General features: G+C 33.4%; 2 protein-coding genes and 1 non-coding gene across 4 annotated transcripts; 1 reads left to right on the top strand and 2 right to left on the bottom strand.

The window, feature by feature from the left end:
* The first annotated feature begins 538 nt into the window (after positions 1–538).
* Positions 539–5,797, top strand: LOC126679493 (uncharacterized). 2 transcript variants are annotated; one of them, XM_056105615.1, is made up of 13 exons: positions 539–986; positions 1,129–1,204; positions 1,313–1,402; positions 1,498–1,542; positions 1,692–1,772; positions 2,142–2,238; positions 2,534–2,589; positions 2,806–2,913; positions 3,011–3,150; positions 3,242–3,281; positions 3,906–3,968; positions 4,084–4,238; positions 5,138–5,797. In XM_056105615.1, exons 1-13 carry the CDS (start codon positions 598–600, stop codon positions 5,622–5,624), a joined length of 1,827 nt encoding a protein of 608 aa, XP_055961590.1. In that variant the 5' UTR covers positions 539–597; the 3' UTR covers positions 5,625–5,797. The 2 variants fall into 2 exon arrangements, with proteins under 2 accessions (XP_055961590.1, XP_050230491.1); XM_050374534.2 differs by having other exon boundaries at positions 540–986; positions 4,051–4,238.
* A 657-nt stretch (positions 5,798–6,454) lies between these two features.
* On the bottom strand, positions 6,455–17,901 carry LOC126678053 (probable helicase MAGATAMA 3). The gene is made up of 20 exons (XM_050372922.2): positions 17,694–17,901; positions 17,376–17,535; positions 17,122–17,258; positions 16,714–16,911; positions 15,347–15,535; positions 13,855–13,890; positions 13,649–13,734; positions 13,472–13,522; positions 12,582–12,693; positions 12,399–12,504; positions 11,592–11,689; positions 10,986–11,090; positions 10,774–10,866; positions 9,814–9,867; positions 9,580–9,638; positions 9,386–9,470; positions 8,491–8,859; positions 7,531–7,653; positions 7,360–7,446; positions 6,455–7,062 (listed from the first exon to the last, which is right to left on the bottom strand). The coding sequence occupies exons 1-20, from the start codon at positions 17,796–17,798 to the stop codon at positions 6,859–6,861; spliced, it is 2,457 nt and encodes an 818-aa protein (XP_050228879.1). The 5' UTR covers positions 17,799–17,901; the 3' UTR covers positions 6,455–6,858.
* Positions 17,902–18,435: 534 nt separating this feature from the next.
* TRNAY-GUA (transfer RNA tyrosine (anticodon GUA)) lies at positions 18,436–18,520 on the bottom strand. The gene is given in 2 exon segments: positions 18,436–18,471; positions 18,484–18,520. It is a non-coding gene; the product is annotated as a tRNA-Tyr (tRNA).
* Positions 18,521–22,662: the final 4,142 nt, after the last annotated feature.

Here is a 22,662-nt window from a genome sequence, read left to right as displayed (position 1 = left end):
TATATTTCTAACGTTGTTAAAAAAGGACAAATAAGTCTTTATTTTAACGGCGAGTTAACAGTATGTACACAGTGTGTAAATTTTGCAGACATTGTAAAATTTAATTTTACATGATAATTCTAAATCCACGAATTATATCTTTTGGTACAGGATACATGAGGTGTCCTGAGCGGATCCCAACTACGAGACGACACCTTTAAACCTTCCACATTCAGACTAATCCCCACTCGAGCCGGGTAGTTCCCTTGCGGGAGGCAAAGCTCTGACCTCAAGTTTTAAACGGCTGCATACATGAGTACGGTTCGAACCCGCGATCTCACTTAAGCTAAAAGAGTGCCTTACCAACTCATCTACGCCTTCGGGTTACGAATTATATCTTTTAAGTTTAAGGTAGATTTAATATGTAGTTGTCAAATTTAGGTAAAAGTGATTCTTTTCCGCAAATTTAGACTTTTTTGAAGTTTCATGCTAAGTTGAGGGGTTGAATGATCCTTTATTCCAGAAACGGCGCGTTTTGCATACTTTTTCGGTTTTCAACTTTCCCTCTCATTTAACAGAAAATGATATACTTTCTCACTCTTGAACTCCAATCAAGTAATGGCAGAGCCTTACAATTTATACGACGAAGAAGACGACGCCGCGTATGTCCATCCCGAATTATTCGAAGTCGACGACGACGACGACGAAAATGAAGACGACGACGGCGAGGAAGAGGAAGAGGAAGAAGAAGAGGAGGAGGAGCCGGCTAGGGTTTCCCGTCGCAATAATAGAGTCCCTGGTGGAATTGTTAATGTTGAAGAAGAAGAAGAAGAGAGAAATAAGAGGCGAAGATTGTCGCAAGAGAAAGAAGGAGACGATAAAAATAATAATAATAATTGTATTTATAATGGTGAGAGTTCGCAAGAATGCAGTCGTAACGAAATTGAAGGACTATTTTGCCCTATTTGTATGGATAGCTGGACTAGTGAAGGTGATCATCATATCTGGTGTGTGTTGCTCTTTCACTCTGTTTACCTTCAATTTTTTTAATCTTATTAGAGATTTGAATGACTGTTACTCTATATTTCAATTGAATCTCATGCCATTGCTCTAATTTAATTGGCCTTGTGTTGGCTGTGAGGAGTGTAGCTGCCTGCCTTGTGGTCATTTATTTGGACTGTCTTGTATTACCAAATGGTTGAAACAAAATCGAAGTAAGGCGAAGGTACTTTTTCTCTTAAATCGGAGCAAACTTGTTTAATGATGCAATTATTGTCGTAAGTTTTGTGTATCTGCTTTTGTCTGATTGTTGTTTTGTTTCTCTACTTTGTAGTGTCCTCAATGTAATAGAAAATGCACATTAAAGGACGTTAGGAAACTATTTGCTCCTAGGCTTGCTGTGATTGATGAAGAATCACAAAAGGTATGTTTATGATTGCGGTGGATGTTTTATATCTCATCAGATAATAATTTTATGACAGAAATGTAGTTATTTTGATGGCGTTTTGTGATTTGCAGACGATTAAATCTTTAGAAGTAAAATGTGCTGCTCTTCGAAAGAAGGTAAATTTTAAAAGATTCCTGGTCTTGTTCATGTTGTTAATTGATGATTTCGGATTTTGGACATTAAAGAACTAATTATGAGTCTCTAGTTAGTGTCAACCCTGTGCTATCTACTAGAGCAAATGAGTGATTTTCTTCTTGCACTTTAGGATGCAGATTGGTGTAGAAAAGAATCTAAATGGAAAAAGAGAGAATCTGGTTTGGAAGTTACAATTAGCCAGCTTACACAGGTATACTTAACTGCAAATTATCTCTACCTTTTGATTGTAGTCTTTGCACTTTTCATGTATTAAGGCTTGCATACAGTATCACACAAGTCACATTAGACCTTCTGTTAGATGTTGTCATGAGTTATGTGATGAGTTGTGTTTGAACAATAAATATGTAGCTGCTAGCTTTATATCTAAACAATATCAGTTTGTTCTTGCCACATTGCCTTTTCCTGACGTATTGACCTTCTTGCTGGCTGCTTATTTACGTTCATGAGTTCCCTCTTTCGGTTGAACTTTGGTTGGTTTTATGAATAAATATATCATGTTTAGCTCTTGGTTAATGTATACTTTCTCTGTTACATTGTGGTTCAACTTTTGACTTCATAGAGGACAACTAGTCTGGAGCGGATGTTGGGAGATCTGCAGAACAGGTCAAGTGGATTAATCAGTGCAGGCAGGAGCTACCAAGAACACTTTCTAATTGGTAGGTATTATTTTGGGTGAATGATCTGTGTTAGTTCTTATGGTGGCTATTTTCTTATTTGTACACATATTTGTGTATCATTTATTTATTTATATTCTTCCAAGGGATCATTTACTCTAGTAATTGATGACATTTAGAGCATGGAATTAAAGGTGTTGGATACCTTGTTTTATTTATCTTTATTTTTCTCTGATCTTTTTGAGTATCAACTTTTCTCTATTACTATATGAAGACCTAAAGCCATGCAGTTTATTTCTATCTGACCAAATTTAGTATTTGTCCTCTAACATTCTAGGAAATATGAACTCAAGTTTCTGCAGCCAAGTATCTTCCAGCAGTTTTGTATTAGAGGTACGGATTCTCTCTTGCATCTTTTTTCCCCTTTTTTATTTCAATAGATTTGGCTACAGTTATATGTTTTTTATATTACAGGACTAGGGCCTACACCCTTGCTGCTTTCTATCATTTTTCTAAATAAAACCCTTAACAGTTGGGATTTTGATTTTAAGTGTACCCACTGATGCTTGCATTTTTATACCGTTTAACTTAAAGTAATCATAATAACAGAGAGAATTGCCGGTGGATGGTGCACGCCTATTTGATATAGACGCATTTGGTCAAATTGTATTACTTGCTGGAAGGCTGCCTAAGAATGGGTCACATGTGCTTACCAAAGTAAAGTTTCTGATCTAACTCAAATTTAGCTTTAATGAGATCCATTATTTTTCTCCTGAACTGCTTTAATGAGTTCAGTTTCAACTTTATCTTGCAGATGAACTTGCTACCACCGCATGAAAGTGAAGAGATTTTACTTCCTTCTTGTGTGAAACTTATAAAGGACCTACACATATCTCCTTTTAACAGGAGTCACGCACTTTGTGCATCCTTAGGCAAGAAATTATCAGTTCTTAGGTGATGCTTCTTGCAATGCTTAAAGCCTTTATTTGATACCTTCTACTTCTGCCTCTCCTTGAAACTTTACTTCGGTTCTGTTTTGCTACAGTATGGAAAGCAACAATATAGTCCTTTCTTGTGATTTGCCCGTAAGTGTTATTTCTGTTACTTCTGGTACTGTTTGATGAGTTCTTAATAGCCACTGTCATCGATAAACTGGCTCTGCATTCTTCATAGGACAACTTCAGGGTCAAATAGTTGACATATGCCTCTGCCAATAATCCTAATTGATTAATGTTGCCAGAATTTTATCAAATTAGAACTTTTTATATAGTTCATTTACTCTAGGAACATACAGTGATAAATTTTATTTTCTCATACTAACCTTAGACTTGTGTTTACTATATGTTGCTATTCTGGTTAGAAAATCAGGTCCTTGTTTATCTAGTGCTCCCTCCGTCCCAATAGAGTTGTCCACTTTGCCTTTATCACATAGTTTAAGAAAAGCAATTATTATTTATGGCTTTTGCAAAAAAATTCTTACTTTTCTTGTCATACCCCTATTTAATATAGGGTCCATTTGCAATTTATTTTCATTAGTGGATTTTAAATAGGGGTAATATAGAAAAATTGAGTGTAAAAGTTTGTTAGTTTTTGAAAGTGGACAATAGTTTTGGGACAAAAAAATTTCTCAAAGTGGACAACTCTATTGGGACGGAGGGAGTATTTGTTATGCCATTGCAATTTCATTTTCTTGACATCATACTTTACAGGCTCCAGCTTGGTCATGTTCCTGGGATCTTAACAATTCACATTACATATATGCTGGACTACAGGTCTGGCCCTTGAATGGATACCGTTCATTTTGATAGTCTAGGTACCACAACTGCTCTTTCAAATTTCAATGCTACTTTGCAGAACGGCTTACTTTTGGCATTTGATATACGTCAGACTGGGAGAGAAGTAGAATCCAGGTTGGGGCTTACAAACAATCCAATCCATACCTTGTACTCCCTTAAAGATACCTCATCTTCAGGTGGTAGAAGACTGCTATCCGCTTCCTCCATTGGCATATGCCAGTGGAACTTCGACTGTCCCGAAGAAAGGTAGGATATTACTAGTTTGTTCACGACTTTTTCCCTTTATATCAGTTGTTTGGATTTTATGAAGTCCGTACCTTATGCTATATATATATTCTCTTTGATATAGCTAATTTTTTTGACCAATTGTACTTTTGTTGTGTCTTTTTACCGCATCAACCATCGTTCTGCTATCCATGACATTAGTTCCTTTTCTTTTCTATATTATTTTCTATTTAGCTTAGTTTTTCCGATGTAGACACTCCAGCTATTGAACACTTGATTTTTCTTTCAAGATCGGTCCAAGCCCGAGCCTGTCTTATGTGTAGATTTGGACTTTATTTCCAGTTAAATTTCTATATATGCCCGAAAAGTTGTGTAAATCTAATTCATGGGCTAGGTTTGGATAATAAATATTACTACCTCTGTCCCTTAAAAATAGAAAATATTCCGACTTTGGTGTTTCATAAAGATAGAACAAGCTACTACTTTTAATATTAGTTAAAAATAAAATTATTTAAAGTATTCTTATGATATACATTAAATATAGTTCCTAGACTTTTTAAATAATTTTTCATAATGATTCACTTCAATGAATTAAAAGCATATATTAGGATTATTATAATAACTTATTTATTATTAGCTAATTTCTTAAATGCATTTTATTCTATCTTTATGAAATGGAAAGAGCATGTCCGAATTGGCCTAGACCGGGCTTACATGTTAAAGAGGCAGGCTACCTAAACCTGTCCAACCCGGGCAATGATCAAGTATTACATCTCGAGTTTATAATTTCTTGATCTTCGACTCTTTGTACAGCGAGAAAATAAATGATAGGATTGAATTTTTCCGTGCAGCTTTTGAATCTCCTTTTCAACGCTTATATATATGCTGTTCTGATAAGGTTTTTGTTTGCATTTATGCAGACCATGTTTGATTCCTGAAACAACAAATCAAGGAGTTTGCATATCCCTTGCTTATTGTCCGAGCAGTGATGATGTTGTTGCTACATATCGTCCGAGAGTTGATATATCTAATGAGATGACTTTCACTCAGCCATCACTAACTCCTTCCCCTGTTATCGGACAAGGAGTCCCAGGTTCTCATCTTCATTTGAAGAGAACCGGCGACAAGTATCGAGAATTTGGAAGTGCATCCGCCACTGTGAGTAGTATTCGTTTGCCTAAATCAGTGATTATAGATATGAACAATCAGAAATCGCTATTTGCAAGTGGAGACGAAGCGACTTGCGGATTGACCTTGCAAGAGTTGCCATCTTTTACATATGCTCAGCGTCTTAAATCACATAAACGTCTTATCTCTGATGTCAAGTATATAAGCACCCTAAACTGTGGCTGGCTTGGCTGTTTGAGTGAGGACACGTTACAACTTTTCAGTAGTAAGCTAACATGATTTTTGTGATTTTTTTTTTAAATTTTCTTTTACCTTTTTGTTCTGTTATACCTTTCTTAATGCTAGTTTAGTTTCTTCTTGGCGGGTAATTTCTTAAAGTAAATAGAGGTCGGAGCGAGCAATTAGTTAGGGTCATGTCAAAGAACAAGCAAGCAATTCAGTTTTTTTTTTTTTTAGTTTGGTTTAATCTGCGTTGCATATAATTTTGGTTTGGTTCGGTCATGTGTTTAAATGAGTTGTTAATTAAAATCATTGAATATAGCATTGTTGATGAAATTGATTTAGCTTAAATAAATACGTTATGGTTGACAAATCAAATTGATAGAGTTAGCCATCAAATTATATTATTCTAGTTATTTTTACAATGAGCAGACTATAATTAGCGTATGATGGCGAGACAAAAATTTGTCAATAGTCAATGGTTCAGTTATGTTCTGAGTGATTTTAATTAGGCTTAATTATTCAAAAGTCTTCCACCTTTAAACTTTTTTTCAATTATACTCTGACGTAGGAAAATTCTTTCAAAATTCCCCCACCTTTAGATTCTTTTTCTATTGTACCTCAAAATATTAAAATTGACTTCTTTTCACATGATTTTTTTTTTGAAAATAATCTTTCATTTTTAATCTATATTCTAATTAAATACTAATATTATTAATAATGTAAAAAATCATTCTTTCTAAAATTATATCTAATAACTTTTTAAAATTAAAACTATAAAAAATTTCAATTTAGAATACGATTGAAAAAAAAAATTAAAGGTGGGAGGAATTTAAGAGGATTTACGTTAGGGTGCAATTGAAATGGAATTTAAAAATGGGATAATTACATAAAGATCAAACAAAGCTTATTTTAACTGTTTTCTTTATTTTGCAATTGTTGCTGAAACAAATCTTCAATTCTTAATCTGAAAACCCCAAAAAGTTATAAATAATGTTCATATACAAGTAACTGGACAAGCAGAATATTTATATAAGCAGTACTCAAAATTATTAAAATTTATATGGTTTAATTAAATTTAATTAGACTTGGGATTCCTTAAAAACTTGGGATCCATCAGTTGTTAGAGGTGTGCCTCTGTTTTGTAGCCTTCAAGTTCCCATTATGTGAGCTTTGTAAGATCGGTAGTATGCAATGTGATTCTGCACATCCTCCTACCGGACCGATATTTTTTTCTCGGATCTTTTCGCATTGTACTAGTTTTTCTAATTTTCCATTCAGTCCTCTCTATCAACTAATCATCATCAGGTCCCATATCAATGTCGTCATCTCCATGGTCAAAGCCTTCTTGCCCTTGTTCAGCATCTACAGGATTACCTTGCATCATTACCTCCATTTCATTCTCTTTTTCTCCATCATTTTGCTCGGGAGCGTTTTCTGTTATCTTCATAGATTCAAGATTTGAATCATTAAAAAATGAAGCATATGGCTTGTTGACCTGCAATATCATCCCTTATTTCAGTCTTAAGTTTATGGCAAAGGCCAATGAAATGCAGATATCTTTTAAAATTATAAACACATTCAGTTACCTCCTGAATTTGCATATGATGATCATTTAACACCAAAACTAAAAATTTAGTCAATTAACCCCCTACAACAGTTATCAAAAATGATAATCTGGTCCAATTGATAAAATTAGCCAAGTTAAAGGGACAAACTGATAAAAGAAAGGTTAATGTTCATTGCGTGCAAGTTCGGGAGGCAAAGACAATCAAATCAACAGAAAAACATATACCTTGAATAGACCACCAGTCTGCTCCGCGCTTTCCACCAGTCTCTTCCAAGACTCATCAGTTTTCAGAGTTGAAGCTGACCCTACCACCTTAAAGATCATGCAAATTCATTTTCCATAAGAGAATCATAAATGCGATTGACACAACTGTTATAATCAATATAAAATACATACCAGCACAGTAGACTTGGCTCGTGTGATACCGACATTCATTCGCCGGGAATCAGATACAAAACCAATGCCTCTGTCCTTATTAGCCCTAACACATGAGAATATCGCGACATCCTTCTCTCGTCCCTGAAATGTAAAGTAATCAGAAGTTCTTTAGTTTAATTTCTTCAATTTTATCTCTTCTGCATAACATTTGGTTTCACCAAACCAAATCTACAACCAATTGGGGTAACAATTGTCTGTTGATGAGAGGTGAGCTATGTAGTACAAAAACTCTGAAATAGAGAACACTGAAATGGGATACGGGAAAACGACATTTTTACAAGAACATGTTATACCATGTAAAATATTAAATTACACTTTACACTACAAGCCTACTTTTTTTATCAAAATTCATCTCCCTTCAGTAAAGTCGGTCGTTTCTATATTCACTATTTGCAGAACACACTAGGAATACACAAGGTATGTTTTCTGGCCTGTATATTGTCTAGCGTTTTCTGCAAATAGTGAATATAGAAAATGATTAACTTTACAAAGGGAGATGGATTTTGAATAGGCTTGTAGTGTAAACTGTAAAGTGTAAATTAAGAGTTTCAGAATTTCAAAAGTTCTTTTCAGAAACAAAAACGAAATACCAAAACCTAAGATTGGAGAAGTTTTCGTACAACATAGATGGTTAGGAATTTATTAACACGTCTAATCATGAACTGAATTGCACAGTGTAGATGTTAAAGTAAAATGGACAAGGCCGAGAACCAATGTCATTGCTGTTTTTTAGACTTTTGGACACTTTAACATGTCTAACAAATGACCTAACCTCAACATATCCAACATATAATTATTCTAGCTCTACAAGTAAAACTTGCCACTTTTAAGGTCTTAAAAATGATTTCATTTCACCAATCCAGATTTGATGACCAAATAACTGGCTCTATGATCAAGGGAAACAAAAAGACAAGTTACCTGGAAACCATCAACAGTCTGAATATCCACAAATTGTTCAGATTCCTGGCCAAACATATCCTTAAATCGCTCTTGAAGAAGCTTAACTTGATGTCTATAGGGAGATATTATAGCAAAGTGTGAACTTGACCTAAGCTTTGGATGCATAGTCACCAATTTATGATACATGCAGAGCACAAACTCTATCTCATCAGTGTTTACCCAGGACCCACTTCCAGAAGGCTGTGACTCCTGTCCTTCATGTAAATCAAAGAAGCAAAATGGACCAAAGCAGCGATACTCGTGCCAATCACGTTGTGTTTTGGATTCCATATCACTTGCATCCTGCAGGTCCCCAGAATAGAACTCCTTCGAAGGAAAATTTCTTATCTGTTTGACAACTACAAGTAGCAAGAATTAGAGACTAGTCTGTTTTGTAAAACAGAGAGGTAATTATTGTGTCACAAGTCATGTCTATGCTGTCTCTCACTTTATACAGGTCTATAATCTTCAACTTGGATTAATAACTTGAATATTAAATGGAGAAAGCCATATTGCCAACAATCAAATAGCAACTTAAGAGCAGAATAGTTCGAAGTTCAAAATCCAAGAGCCCAAAGAATCTCCTAAAAAAAACAGAAACCAAAGTTGTAATAGAAGCTTATACAATAATTTTATGGTAGATATCAGATCAGGGAGCAAGGTCAAAATGCCTCCTACTTGGTTTTACTGCTAATGTTTCACTATCCTAAATGCATTAAACTCAGAACCATCCAACAGATAGACTTTACCCTTTACGCTAAACTATACCAATTTGTTAAATCTATTTATTTTAATGACAAAATCTACAATTAAAATGTTTCAACTATTAATCTACACACATATTCTAAATGCATATTGAAGTTTCTAATCTGACCTGGGGATGCATTCGATACTGCATATTCAACATATTTACAGGATAACCAGCTCTCTGAAGCCTCTCAAACAAGCTTGTCTTATACCTTGAATGTGAAATACAGAGTGTAAGAGAGATGGTGAAAGTGTGAGAGATCCCAAGTTCATAAAAATTCAATCACAAAAGTAATAATTAATTTAAACAGAATCAATTACCCCAATTTCTCAGCAACGGTAGAAATTACAGTGGCTGGCAATTGCTTTGGATCACCGACCTAAAATAATCAAGAAAAAAAGGCAACATAATCAATCAAAAAGACTAATATTTTTCAAGACAAGCACTATCCGAAATGGACAGCAGGACATATTTAACAGCTAGCAAATGTGCTCATGGCATGATGTCATACTAATAAGCGCACAATCACAAAAATAATAGAATGAGATATGTACCAGAAATACTTGTTTACATCCACCGGACAAAGGAACAAGAGTTGCAGGCTCCACCTGTTTAACATAGATATATATCTTATATACCTATTTATATATAGAAAATAATTGCTAGAGGCAAAATAATGATAAAACTAGAAAGTTACACTCTTGATATTAAGACATAGAAATATGCAGTGTAAAGCAACCATAGGAGAGCCAAGCCGGTACTCACTAATGATCCATAGTAATTGAACAAAAAAGAAAATACTGCTGTAAAGCTCCATATTTGCTAAATACTACTTATTTTAAACAGAGATGACCAAGTTTAACAACTGACAGACTAATGTTTAGTCAATAAATTTTTAGAGCTGAAAACATTGGTGTACGGAGTTTAGAGAGTATATCATTCAAAATTTAAAAGTAATAATAATATTAAGAAAATTGAAGCAAGTACTAGTGTTTACTGTTTTGGGAAGCAATACCAAGAGATGATTATTTTTACTTTGGGTTAGAGTCAAAAAAAATCACGAAGTTTACACGTTTTCTCATTTTAATCACGCAGTTTAAATTTTCTCATTTTCATGCACGAACTACCACTTTTTCTCAAATTCATGCACGGTGCTGAGGTGACACTCATTCATTGGTGTAAAATGAACTCCACCTCAGCGAATTACACCAATGGGGTCGTGACACCTCAGCATCGAGCATGAATTTGAGAAAATTTGAGAAAAAGTGGTAGTTCGTGCATGAAAATGAGAAAATTTAAATTTCGTGATTAAAATGAGAAAACGTGTAAAGTTGGTGAATTATTATGACATTAACCCTTTTACTTTTCTTATTTAATCCATTTATATGGTTTCACTTTTAATGTTGGTGAGAATAGTATAAATTTCTTTATATCTAATTTATAGTGGAATTTTGCGTCAATGTAGGTCATGACACCAAGTGCAAACAGTAGTTCGAAGAAGTAAGGACACTTACAGCTTGAGCTGCTTCATCTATGATAACAACATCAAAACCATGATTTAGTTTACTAAACATTGTTGAACCGCTGAAGCTGAGAGTGGAGAAGACCTGCCAACCGCAAGGCAAATAGGAGAGTTTATAAGCGTCTACACCATAAAATCTATAATTTAACAGTATAAACCAATAAATGCCAAATTATACTTCCAACATCAGTTTAAGTTGCATACAATTACAGCTTCATCCAGAATGGCCGTACGAATACTGTCAGTATCGCCTCCTACGGCACCATGCTTCTGTTTATCAGCAGCTGACTCACTTTGTTTTTGTTTTACCTGCAAAGTAAAGTATGTGGTTAACATGTAAAGGATGGCAAGAAGATGTCCAGAATAGAAAGATTTTAACATTCCATTACAAGCGACTTAAAGCACTTTGGTGATTGAACCTTAACAAAGGTTCACAATATTTGAGAGAACAATTACTACATTCTTTCATTTATATTTTGTTCTTTTGAATTTCAGACTTTAAAGCTTTAGTTATTTACACCAGTGCAATCAATATATTACTCCCTCCCTCCGTCTCATAAAAATAGAAAAAGTTCCTACTTCCGGAGTCCCATAAAGATATAAAAAGTTGCGACTTCTTAAAATAAAATTATCAAAAATCCTTAAAGTTTATCACAGGGCAATTGTAGCTGCGAACAACTTTTTTGGCTTGGTTCAATAAAAACCCGTCATTTCCTCTTTCAAAAGAAATACAAACTTCATTTCAACAAGAAGAAAAGATACAGCTAAATTTAATGTTCTTTTGAAAAAGGAGAGTTGCCGTGAACATACAAGGTAATCCATGCAAATAGACTGGACAGAGTGATGAGCTTTAAGACCAATCCGCACAATTTTAGGATTATATGTATGGATATTTTCATCACGAACACCTGAAATAAACAAAACAGAGCAGTTCAAAATACGTTTAAGTGACAGTCAATTAGTGGAGTCCACTACGAACAATTAGAAGAGCTAGCACAGAGTAAAACACTTCTTTTATTTAAGAGCGGAGGATATGATCAGCTAATATTATTTATGAAGGCTTCTCTAACGCAATGCACTGGAGCCATACCATTAAACTTTGGTTGGTGATAAAGGATAGATCCCTTGTGTGTGAGTGTGAGGGACCGGTTCCAAGTGGATCATGATATCTGGCAATGATGACAAGTGATGTGACAGTAAGGAATGCTCCATAGTTGGGAAACTGACTTAGCTACTCTTAACAACTGAAGCTAAAATATGATCACCTTATGTTGATACAACTTTAACAAGTGGTGATTATACCAACCTTCAGCAGTTCTACATGAAGTGGCATTCTTAGTTGTACTTTTTCTTGTGTAAGGCAGTCCTAAATCTAGCCAGATAATCAGATTCAAGTTCTAAGAATATTGCATCTTGGTAGTGACTTCTCTCATACATAACCCCTTATATTATTACACACATAGCTAAAGACCTGCACTGTGATATTCATACAACTAATAAGATGAGCCGGTGAAAGATTTTACATATATAACAGACTGCATAATACAACTGAGCTACTCCAAGAACTTATCACAAGTAATAGAACGCAAAGACCAAGTGCAGGCGACAATCTCGTACCAGTTCTAAGAAGGCGCAGCACAATCTCATCAAGTGCAGAGTTTGATGGGGCACACACCAAAATGCGCACACGATATCTACGATTAGAAGCAACAACTTCTGGATTCTGCACAATTTGAGCTTCCATTCAGAAGGAACTACTAAAATAAAATAAAATCGATTACATGAGAAAACCAAACTTACCAACTCGTTTCCAGTGGTAGGAAAATAACCATCATCGCCATCTATGGGCATATTTTGATCTCTAGGATTAATACCAGCCATCCACGGAGATGCTCGTGCCCAATGATTATACCTGCAAATAATCAACTTGACAGATTACAAGAGAATGAAAAGGTCGCTGAGGTCTGTCGCACAATCAAAAATTCTGAAAACCCAACCACAGCTCATTGTTCTAGTAAAAGGAAAGCAGGGTTCATCTTATAAACAGCTTCAATATAAATGCAATTTTCTATCATACAGACAGACCAAAGGTTCTATTTCTATAACAAATAGTTACAACATAACATCCCAATTTATTGTATTATGCACCCTCACAATTAAATAATCACCGGTTTTGGAGTGCACAAACAAAAACTTCGCTGTAATGACTACACGGCTTACAGGCAAACATTGAATGAGCAACAAGTTAGACATATATTGTCTAACGGGAAAGTGAAATCAGGTTCCATCGAAAAATTCTGATTGGCTAACAATTCTAATACATTATATGCATTTCATACATGGAACACCCAAAAAAGAGGGAAAAAAGGAAACTTTTTTGATAGATATCGCAACAAAAGGATCAGTAATCACTATAAGTCAAAACATTTAAGGCAAAACTTCGGCAAAACTGACAATAAGGGTTTACAGATCTTTATTTACCACATTTTCAGTTAATACAGCCATAGGTAATACCACCTATAGCCTAAGGCTGAACCAGCCACCTCATGCCATCATGATACCTGATATACCACTAGATCTAAAAACCAGGGGTAGTGGAACCTCAGACGCAAAATCAAAATTAAAAACAATAAGTGTCCACGTGATGTACACAAACATATGTAAAAATAAGAGTTAAGGGATGAACATACTTCTCTTGAATTGGCAGTGTTGGCCCGCAGTTAATTTCACGTGAAGCTCCCCTACAAGGAAGAAACAAATATGCAATTGTCAACACAGCAACATCCACTTGAAACATAAGAATGATAGTAAACTTCAGAGTATTGATCATTGATAACAATATATACAAAAGTCAACAAATGTCTTACTTGGTAAGCACTCTAGCTGGAGAAGCATGCAAAATCACACTAAGAAGTGCAAGAATGGTTTGTGTTTTTCCTGTTCCAGGGGGACCCTTTAAGAAAATCAAATAATTAATTTTCATGGATTATCATTCCTCAATACAATTATTAGTTAGGCTTTCCTACATCACAAAATGGTGAAGATAGACATGCAAAACAGAAACTAAACACACCTGTATCAAGACAAAGGCTTTACGCGATAGACCGGCCTGAAAATTAAAATGTCCCATCAGATTAAACATCTACATTTAGATAATTTGACAGTACCTTAGATTGAATTGTGAATAAGTGGAGCAAGCAAACCAAAAAAAGAAACCATACTGAAAACTAAAATAATGTAAATGCCCATAAAGAGTGATGGATCACTTACTTCACAAGTACAAACTATTTTAATACTATAAAGATGGCTCACATAATGAAAACTATATTTGACTACGCCATTCTGCTATTTAGAATTTTAACTTGAGAAAAGATAATACATAACCTTGAGAAAAAAAATTAATATGACTAAGCATTCATATTTAACACAACCTTTTTTAATCACTAGATCACATAGTTATACTTTTCACTAAAAGAAAATCTGCAACCCAGATTGGCACTTATCTTTACTTTTAATCTAATCAAATTTTAGTTAGAAAGTTGATGATAAAGTCATATTCAATCATGATATTATAAATCAAAGAGATAAGATACTGCAGTAAACTGTGAACTGTTAAGCAATGACTGTTAAGCAATGACAAACAGAAGTGCCAAAGTTAGGATCACTGAAGTCTACAAAAAGCACCATGAACAGTTAATCATGCAGAAAAGTTGGATATAGTTATGGATAATAAGGTAAAATACAAATAAGACAAATAGAAATGATCCGAAAGGATATTGGAGAACAAGCAGAAAAGCGAAGTCACGTACCTATAAATTTAACAAGAAACAGAACGCAGCAGTGTCAGGAACAACTTTGAACCTATCCTATCATGCATCCCGTTTGACAATGCAAATAATCTAACCAAGTCTCTCCTAGATACACCATTAAACACACAATTGATTATATATATTGTGTCGATCTTAAAGCCAGGTTTCAACTATCAGGTCTCCGCAGTGGCGCAACTGGGATTTCTTTTCATTCCGGGCTAAATAACATTTGACCATATCTAGTTCACCTTGACCTCCGTGCAGCTCAGACATAAACTCCCTCTATCCATGGATTCACTACAAACCTTACCTCCTTCTATCCAAGCCTATGCTTGGTTCTGCCACCAGGTCTCCTAGGGGCATTACAAAATTAGAAGGAAAGTAGATGACCTACTTTCTAAGGCTGATTTGAAAAGTTCTAAGCTTAATGTCCTTGCCTTGCTTGTATTAAAGAAAACTTCGACATAAATGACGGTTGGACAATGAACAATACTAATATCAGACGCATCCCTTCATCATATTGATGAATTTAAACATGAAGAGCAGGCCTCTACAAGCAGCATGCAAAATGAGGGTATCTTTTCTGAGCAACTAGTCATGCCATGTAGAGTTTGAAGTAGACCCGGTAGTTTAAAGTGATTAACATAACAGTACGTTGGCCTGTTTATTAGGTCATTGTGATGTTTATTTTGATGATATCATCATACATATGCTATAAACTATTAATTACAATTTGGCAAGTCCGGATTAACTCACATTGATGGCTTCTAGTTGTGACTTGTTAAGATTTTCTTCGAAGTATTCACGCAGAGGTAAAGAAACTTTCCATCCGCCCTCAGAACTAGAATTCTTATCAGTGCCCTTTAGAATTAAATCCTTGAAAGGAAGAGAGCCAATTGACCGCAACGCATAATATTCACGAACAATAGTTGAAAAACTGCAAATCTGTAGATGATATTACAATAGTGAGGTCTGCCCAATTAGATATGAAGTGAAATGAACAATACAAGTGCAGTCTTTTTAATGCACTACAACTAAATAGTTACCATGTTTTAGAAATAAAAACTGATCCTTGTTAAGCCAAAATGAAGAAAACCAAATGGAATTGATCAAAAAGATGGCTATAAGTAAGTTCAACTTCATCAAAGAAGGTAGCCACAAAGGAGACAACTGTAGCAAGCTCAATAACCGTACCCAACATAGCTTTAGATGACTAAACTGAAGCATGTCTTAGGAAAAACACCCTTTGACAATTCAAACTATCTCCTAAATGACATAAAACTAATAGTGTTCACAATGCAATTGCGTACGACAATAGCAAGGCACAGAAACCTCCGCCCAAGGAAAGTCCTCATTAGAACTCATGTGCCGATTCGATTAATAAATAGTTTTCCTCTTGGATCAATTTCCCAAGAATTTCAAAGCAGCGTGTCCGAGGTATAGCCAAGTAAACAGTCGTGCATCCTCCAAAGAAGGGATTAATTGTTCAAATCCTTCTTCCCAACTTGCAAAGGTAAGACAAAAGAAGGATATGGGGGCTAGATGCAAGAATATACTGCCCAATTTGCTTTGTTAGCCACGTCGAATCATCAACATTATATATATTTCACAAATAGACATTTCTTTTCTCTACCACTGTTCATTTTTTCTTTTTTCATCGTCCTTTCCCTTCCAACCAGGTGAAAAATCAAAAGTAAAATCTAGAAAACTATGTTCGACATATTGAATAAAAGCATATCTTGAGAATAAGGTTAAAAGAACAGGGGTTTCCTTGTGGTTTTTGTTCGAGCATTTTCATTCAAATGTAAGAGAATGTTGTATGTGGTTTCCTTTGGGTATCTTCATCTATAAAAAATGAACTACATAGCGGAAGTCAACATTCCATCTTGATTTTAAAAAACCCCAATCCCCAGAGCATTGAAAGAATAGTTATTACCTAGTCCTATTTCACCGGCAAGCCCAAAAGAAGATAGAGTGAGGTACCCCTTTGTCTTTGGTAAAGCTGACATTCAGCACAGGATAAGATCCAGTCCACACAATTTAACTGAGAACAACGTGATGGGAATATATAGCTTGAGAAACAGCAGAACCAACTGGCATACAAATTTTGCACTAATAGTTACCTTTAGACTGTATATTTGTTTAACTGGAACAGTTATGTGAGCCCTCATTTTTAACAGCCTCGGATGGGGTTCAATATTATCTAAATTTAACTGCATGACCTCTCCATCCAAGAACATTCTAAGTTTACATCGATCACGCTGACGATGTTCTACCAATGCAAATGCATAAACCTCCGGGAGCACTAAACCATCTTGAATCTGAAATAAGAGCAAACTTGCTTCAGAAATAAGTGAAACTAAACAAAATATAAGCACTAATTTGAAGTGATTCCCAGATTACAGGGAGAGAATGTAAGAAGCATAGACAGAAAACTGAACGGCAAAAGACCCAAAAAAAAAGAATAATAAGTAGAGAAACCATGCATGATAATATCTGGAGCACGGTCAAGTGACACCTTTTCAATTTACCTTATCTCTTGAAAGGAGCCAAAGATCATTTTGCGATATAGATTTTTCATTCTCGTCTTCTCCAAAACTAACTTCAGGAAATAGAAACCCATCTACCTCATTGCACTCAACTACGAGCCTCATCTTCAATTCAGTGACTGCAACATTTACGCACAAAAAGCAGTGCAAAATTTCAAAACTTCCATTTCATTTACATTGGGTACAATTCCAAACAGAAGCCAAATAAACATAGAAAAAAAAAACAAAAAAACCACCTTCATCATCTTTTCTCTGAATAATTTGAGCTTTAACTTCTTCAAATAAAAGTGGCTCAAAAGTTTGAAGATAGTCATCAACATCTTCATAGGTGTTCTTCACTTTTCTTAAACCCCTACTGCCATAATCGCTTTTTCCTCTCTCTTTCTTCTTCTCTTTCTGTATTTTTTCGCAAATGGCTTAATTTTAATTTTTGCTCAATAAGTGTAAAAATCACAAGATATTCAATTAAAGTTCGCAGTTGCTAGAATTCAACAATTATAAAGATATAAAATGACAACAAATAATAAAAAATGACACAGAGAAGCTATTATTACCTCGTTTTCTTTAAGGAGAGAAAAATAATCCCAGCCGAGAATGATTTTACAGAAGCGAGCAAATGAAGCTTCTTGAAGAAGCTTGTCCACGTCAAGAACCGCCATTAAATTAATCTCTCACTCCCCCTCCTCCGCCGCACTTCCGCTTCCGCTGGAGGAGAGTGAGAAAGGCGCCAATTGAAGGGGTTTTAGCTATTAGTGTCTCTGTCTCAGGGGTTTTTGGTTTGAACTTTGAAGTTTTTGCTGTTCGTTTTTATATGCTTATCAGTGGATCGGGTCGCCCATATTGGAATACCCGATTACACTTGGTTCAAGAAGTATGGGCTGGGTTTGTTTTTAGGCCTTCTATACAGATTCTTGCTCTTATGGACTGGACTGGACTGGACTTGACTAGAGATTTGTGGACTTTTTAATGTGCAATGCTAAAATTGGAAGGAATTTAATTCAAATTCAAAATAAAATCAAATACAATGAGTAATTTTTTCCCTTAGAAAATATTAAAATAAATTCCATTCATAGATAAAATAGCTTTAATGTTGGACCAAATATTCAAACCTCACGTTGATATAAAATGGAAGAAAAATGATGAATTAAGCTCTATACATAACATTGTTCATAAGGTTTAGTGTTGGACCAAATATGTAAATATGCCAAATTGTAAGGAAACTACATCAATTATAACTAAAATAAATGCTAACCCAAAGAGTCTGGCACAGGAGCCAAAATAAAAACAAAAATAAAATCCGACCTGCCGGATTCGAACCAGCGACCTAAGGATCATCTGCTTCAACTACAGTCCTCCGCTCTACCAACTGAGCTAAGGTCGGATATATCAAACAAGCTCCTTCTTTGATTAATTAACTACTGTTATATGAACAATCTTCAATTAAGTAATTCTTGTATTATTTTCATAAAGACAAAATGAATTTACAAACTATTTATCTTCATTTTGTTGATATTTGTTAACACAATATTATTCTATAAACTATCTCTTAGACTATGTTTGGTTCATGGAATGAAATAGCATGAAATAAAATAGCTTTCCATGAGGAATGGAATACCTATTTTTTACTTTTTGAGAGGAGTAGTTATTTCTCAAAATCATGGAATAGCAATGCCATGGAGTTACTATTTCATAAACCAAAGTGAGGAACAAATATGCAATACGGAATAGCTATTTTATTCCGGACCTATTCCATGAACCAAACATAGCCTTAGTAGCATACAGGTAAAGTCTAAAACAATAATGAAATTAATAAATATATCATGAATATAATATATATATATATATATATATATATATATATATATATATATATATATATATATATATATATATATATATATATCAATTTGATTAAATAATATTATAATTTATGTCAATTATATTAAGTTAAACAAATAAAGAATGAGGAGTTTTTATTGATAAAGTAAATTGTTTATAAAAATTTTCACTTTATTATATGAAAATTAGTATTTACTTGGAGAAAGCACAAAAAATAAGAAAATTGGAGTCGAACACAGAACTATACAAAAAAGATCATTTAATTTTCAAAAATAGGAATTAAGCTCAAAATTTTCATCATTACTTAAAAAATTAAAATCTTTTCAATCTTTTTGTTTTACATTTTTATTATTGCCTATGAAAAAAATATCATAAATACATGTCAAATACCTCAAAAGATACATTGTCGATACAATTGTAATACATTTATGATATAGAGCAGACAAAACAAAAACTTTTAGGTGTTCAGTGAGTTTTAATAAAATTGAAAATTTTGGTCGGTTTCAATCTATTTTCTTATTCTTTCAAAATATTATTTATTCAATTTCAGCATTGTTAAATTTGTTTATATTATTGTTTAAACAATTTAGGACAATATTTGTAAACTATAGACTAATTTACATAAACATATTTTAAGATGCCAAATTATGTATTATTTTATTATTTAGATCATATATTTTGGTCTAATTTTGAATATAGTTTTTCAAAAATATAAGATTAACACATCAACTGCCTAACTTTTTGTTTAAAATATACTTATTAAGTTTATTATAGTCTTACATAATATTAATGTATTTTTCCTAATAAAAATCTATATTTAACATAGTTGTTAGAATATCTTTCATTTTTTGCCGAAGATAGAGTACGACTCTCAGAATAATAAATAGTTATTAGTTACGGAGGTAGGAATCGAATCCATAACCTCTTAATTCACTTAAAGACGTCTTAATCATCCAGATTAGGCCCACACTCGCCTAAAATATCAATTGAAATTTGCAGTCTAGAAAAACAACATTATTGGGATTCATAATGCATGGCTATCTATCACTTGTGAGAATCATAACCAAGCATTTCAATTATATTTTATATATTAATTATTGAAAGATGCCAAAAAAAAAAGAAAAAAGATTGATGAAAGGAGAAGAGTGATTTGGACTTTTGTTCAGCATAATAATTTTTGTGTTCGGAAAAATTCCATACTTTTTGTTCAATTACATCCCCTCACTTGTTTGATTTGGATATTATCATGGCCTCTTTGCTTTTGCATTATTGCTTGCTAAAGCATCTCTAATCACAACCCAAGAGCCTCTTATACATTACCTAAACTTTCTATGTATTTTGGCTTAATCATTAAAGAAACATTTAAAAAGAATCATTTATAGGAACAACTATTTAAAAATGTCAATTTAGACTCGATTTCAATAAATATATATAATTACAGACAACTAGATATTTTTTAAAAGGACAAACCTTTTGAATTTTTTATTTATAGCTAAAATTTACTGCTTTCAATAGAAAAATACTTAATAAAATTAGACTTAATTGATAAAATTTTAAAACATTAATCATAAATTATATATATTAAAAAAAATTGACTACATGTCAAATATATTTATCAAGGTCAGAAATAGCATTTTAAAAAGGCTGAGCCACAAAAAATTTGAATTTGGCTGTCATTTTTTTAAAAGAGGTAAATAAAAAATAAATTTCAAATTAGATATTCTTTGAATTTTTAATACAAATTTTATTTTTTTCATAATTCGGATTGCCATTAAAAATTAATATAACCAATATTAATATGGACGTCAGAACAATTTTAATGTGCTTTTTAAGTTTGTTTTTTGATATTTATATCAATATAGATTGATCAAATTTTATTCAGTGATCTGAATTATAAAAATTAAAAATAAAATTAATATTCTAAATTATAAAAGTTTAAAATTTGGGTTGAAAGTAGAAGCTATATAATAATTCAAAATGTTATTTACAATAAAATATTTTTGAAGGAACAACACTTGTGTCTTTTCTCATACGTTTTGGCCAGTTTTTGGAATGGAGTGAGAGTGAGAAAGTAGTGATAGAGAATCGGTTCCAGTTATGAATTATAGATGAAAGAATATTTGATATGATGATGTACATATTAGACACAACTACTTCAATAATACATCTCATGCCTGCTCTTGCTAACGCTGTAGCTTTGGATTTCATTCACCAAAATTTAAAAGGAGATCATTTTATAATGGCAAAAGGTCAAAAAAAAAATTCATAGCTTTTTCAAAAGAATAGATTAGCTCCTAAACATTTTTTTTGGTATAATAAAGGCTAATCACCTCAAAAACTATCGACCTTTCATTTTTTTTTTCATTAACACCCCGACCTTATAATTTCGTCAATTGCACCCTATTTTGTGTTTTCATATTTCAATAGCACCCTAAATCGGACAACTAAATCCTTGTTATTTTAAAATCCTCTTACTTTTGAAATTGAACAACTAAATCCTTGTTATTTTAAAATCGGACAAACAATCCTCCTGTTAAATATGTCATTTAGAGTTAGATCTATTTGGGAAAATTTTAAAAATAATCTTAATAATTTTAATAATTTTCAAATTAAACCCATTAAACCCTTTAAAATTTTAAATTAAGGACCCAAATACATTTTTTTTAATAATTTTATTTTTTTAAAATCCTCTCTTGCGACCTGCTTCGCTGGCGACCTTCGGAGGGACCCTGAGGCGAAGAGAGCTCCGTCTTTCGTTTGAGATGAACCGGACGAAGAACCTTCACCTGGTTCGTCTTCTTAAGACCAGTATTTATTCTTAGTGAACAAATGGCTTCGTCTGTTCTCATAATAGACCGGATCAGTCTGTTCTCTGACTAATCCAACGATGGTTTTCGTGCAAGGGCTAGCGGCGGTTTGATGTAGGAGGAGGGCCGCCGACAGTTTCAGGTAAAAAGTAGACGGTCTTCAGAATAGTTTCAGTTAGATTAAATTTGATTTAATTAGATATTAGTTGATTTAATTGGGTTTAATTGGGGTTTTATCGATTTAATTACGCTCAATTAGATTTTATTAATTGGATTTTAATTGATTTAATTATGTTAAATCAATTGGATTTTGATTGGTTTAATTAGGTTTTGTCAATTGGGTTTTGATTGGTTTTTAATTGTTTTAGTTAGATTTAATTAATCCATGATTGTTTTAATTAGATTTAATTAGGGTTTGATTGGTTTAATTGGATTTAGATTTGTTTAATTAATTTTAATTAATTGGAGCTAATTAGAAAGAAGGGTGTGAAAAAGTTGTAATTTATAAATTTAAAATTAGTACATATTTTAAATATTAAGCATATTTCTGAATCTTTTTTGAGCAAATTACTATAACACCCCTCACATTTGATATAATTCACAATTTAGTCCCTCTTATTTGAAAATTGAACTATATAGCCCATCATTTTTGGATTTATCAACGATTTAGTCCTTCCATCCATTTTGGATGTTAGTCAACGAAGTCAACGAAACTATATGGTCCCCTACTTTTGTTTTTCTCAACGATTTACCCCTCACTTTTGTTTTAGTCAACGATTTCGTCCCTCAGATCTGATAATTAATTTACCCATAAGTCTCTTTATTTCGTTGACTAACACTAAAAGTGGATGGAGGGACTAAAATGTTGACGGAAGCA

Source organism: Mercurialis annua, linkage group LG4, assembly GCF_937616625.2.
Source record: "Mercurialis annua linkage group LG4, ddMerAnnu1.2, whole genome shotgun sequence".
NCBI classification, from domain to species: Eukaryota; Viridiplantae; Streptophyta; class Magnoliopsida; order Malpighiales; family Euphorbiaceae; genus Mercurialis; species Mercurialis annua.
The sequence above is the reverse complement of the archived record's forward strand: the minus strand, read 5'-3'. Positions and strand labels throughout refer to the sequence as shown.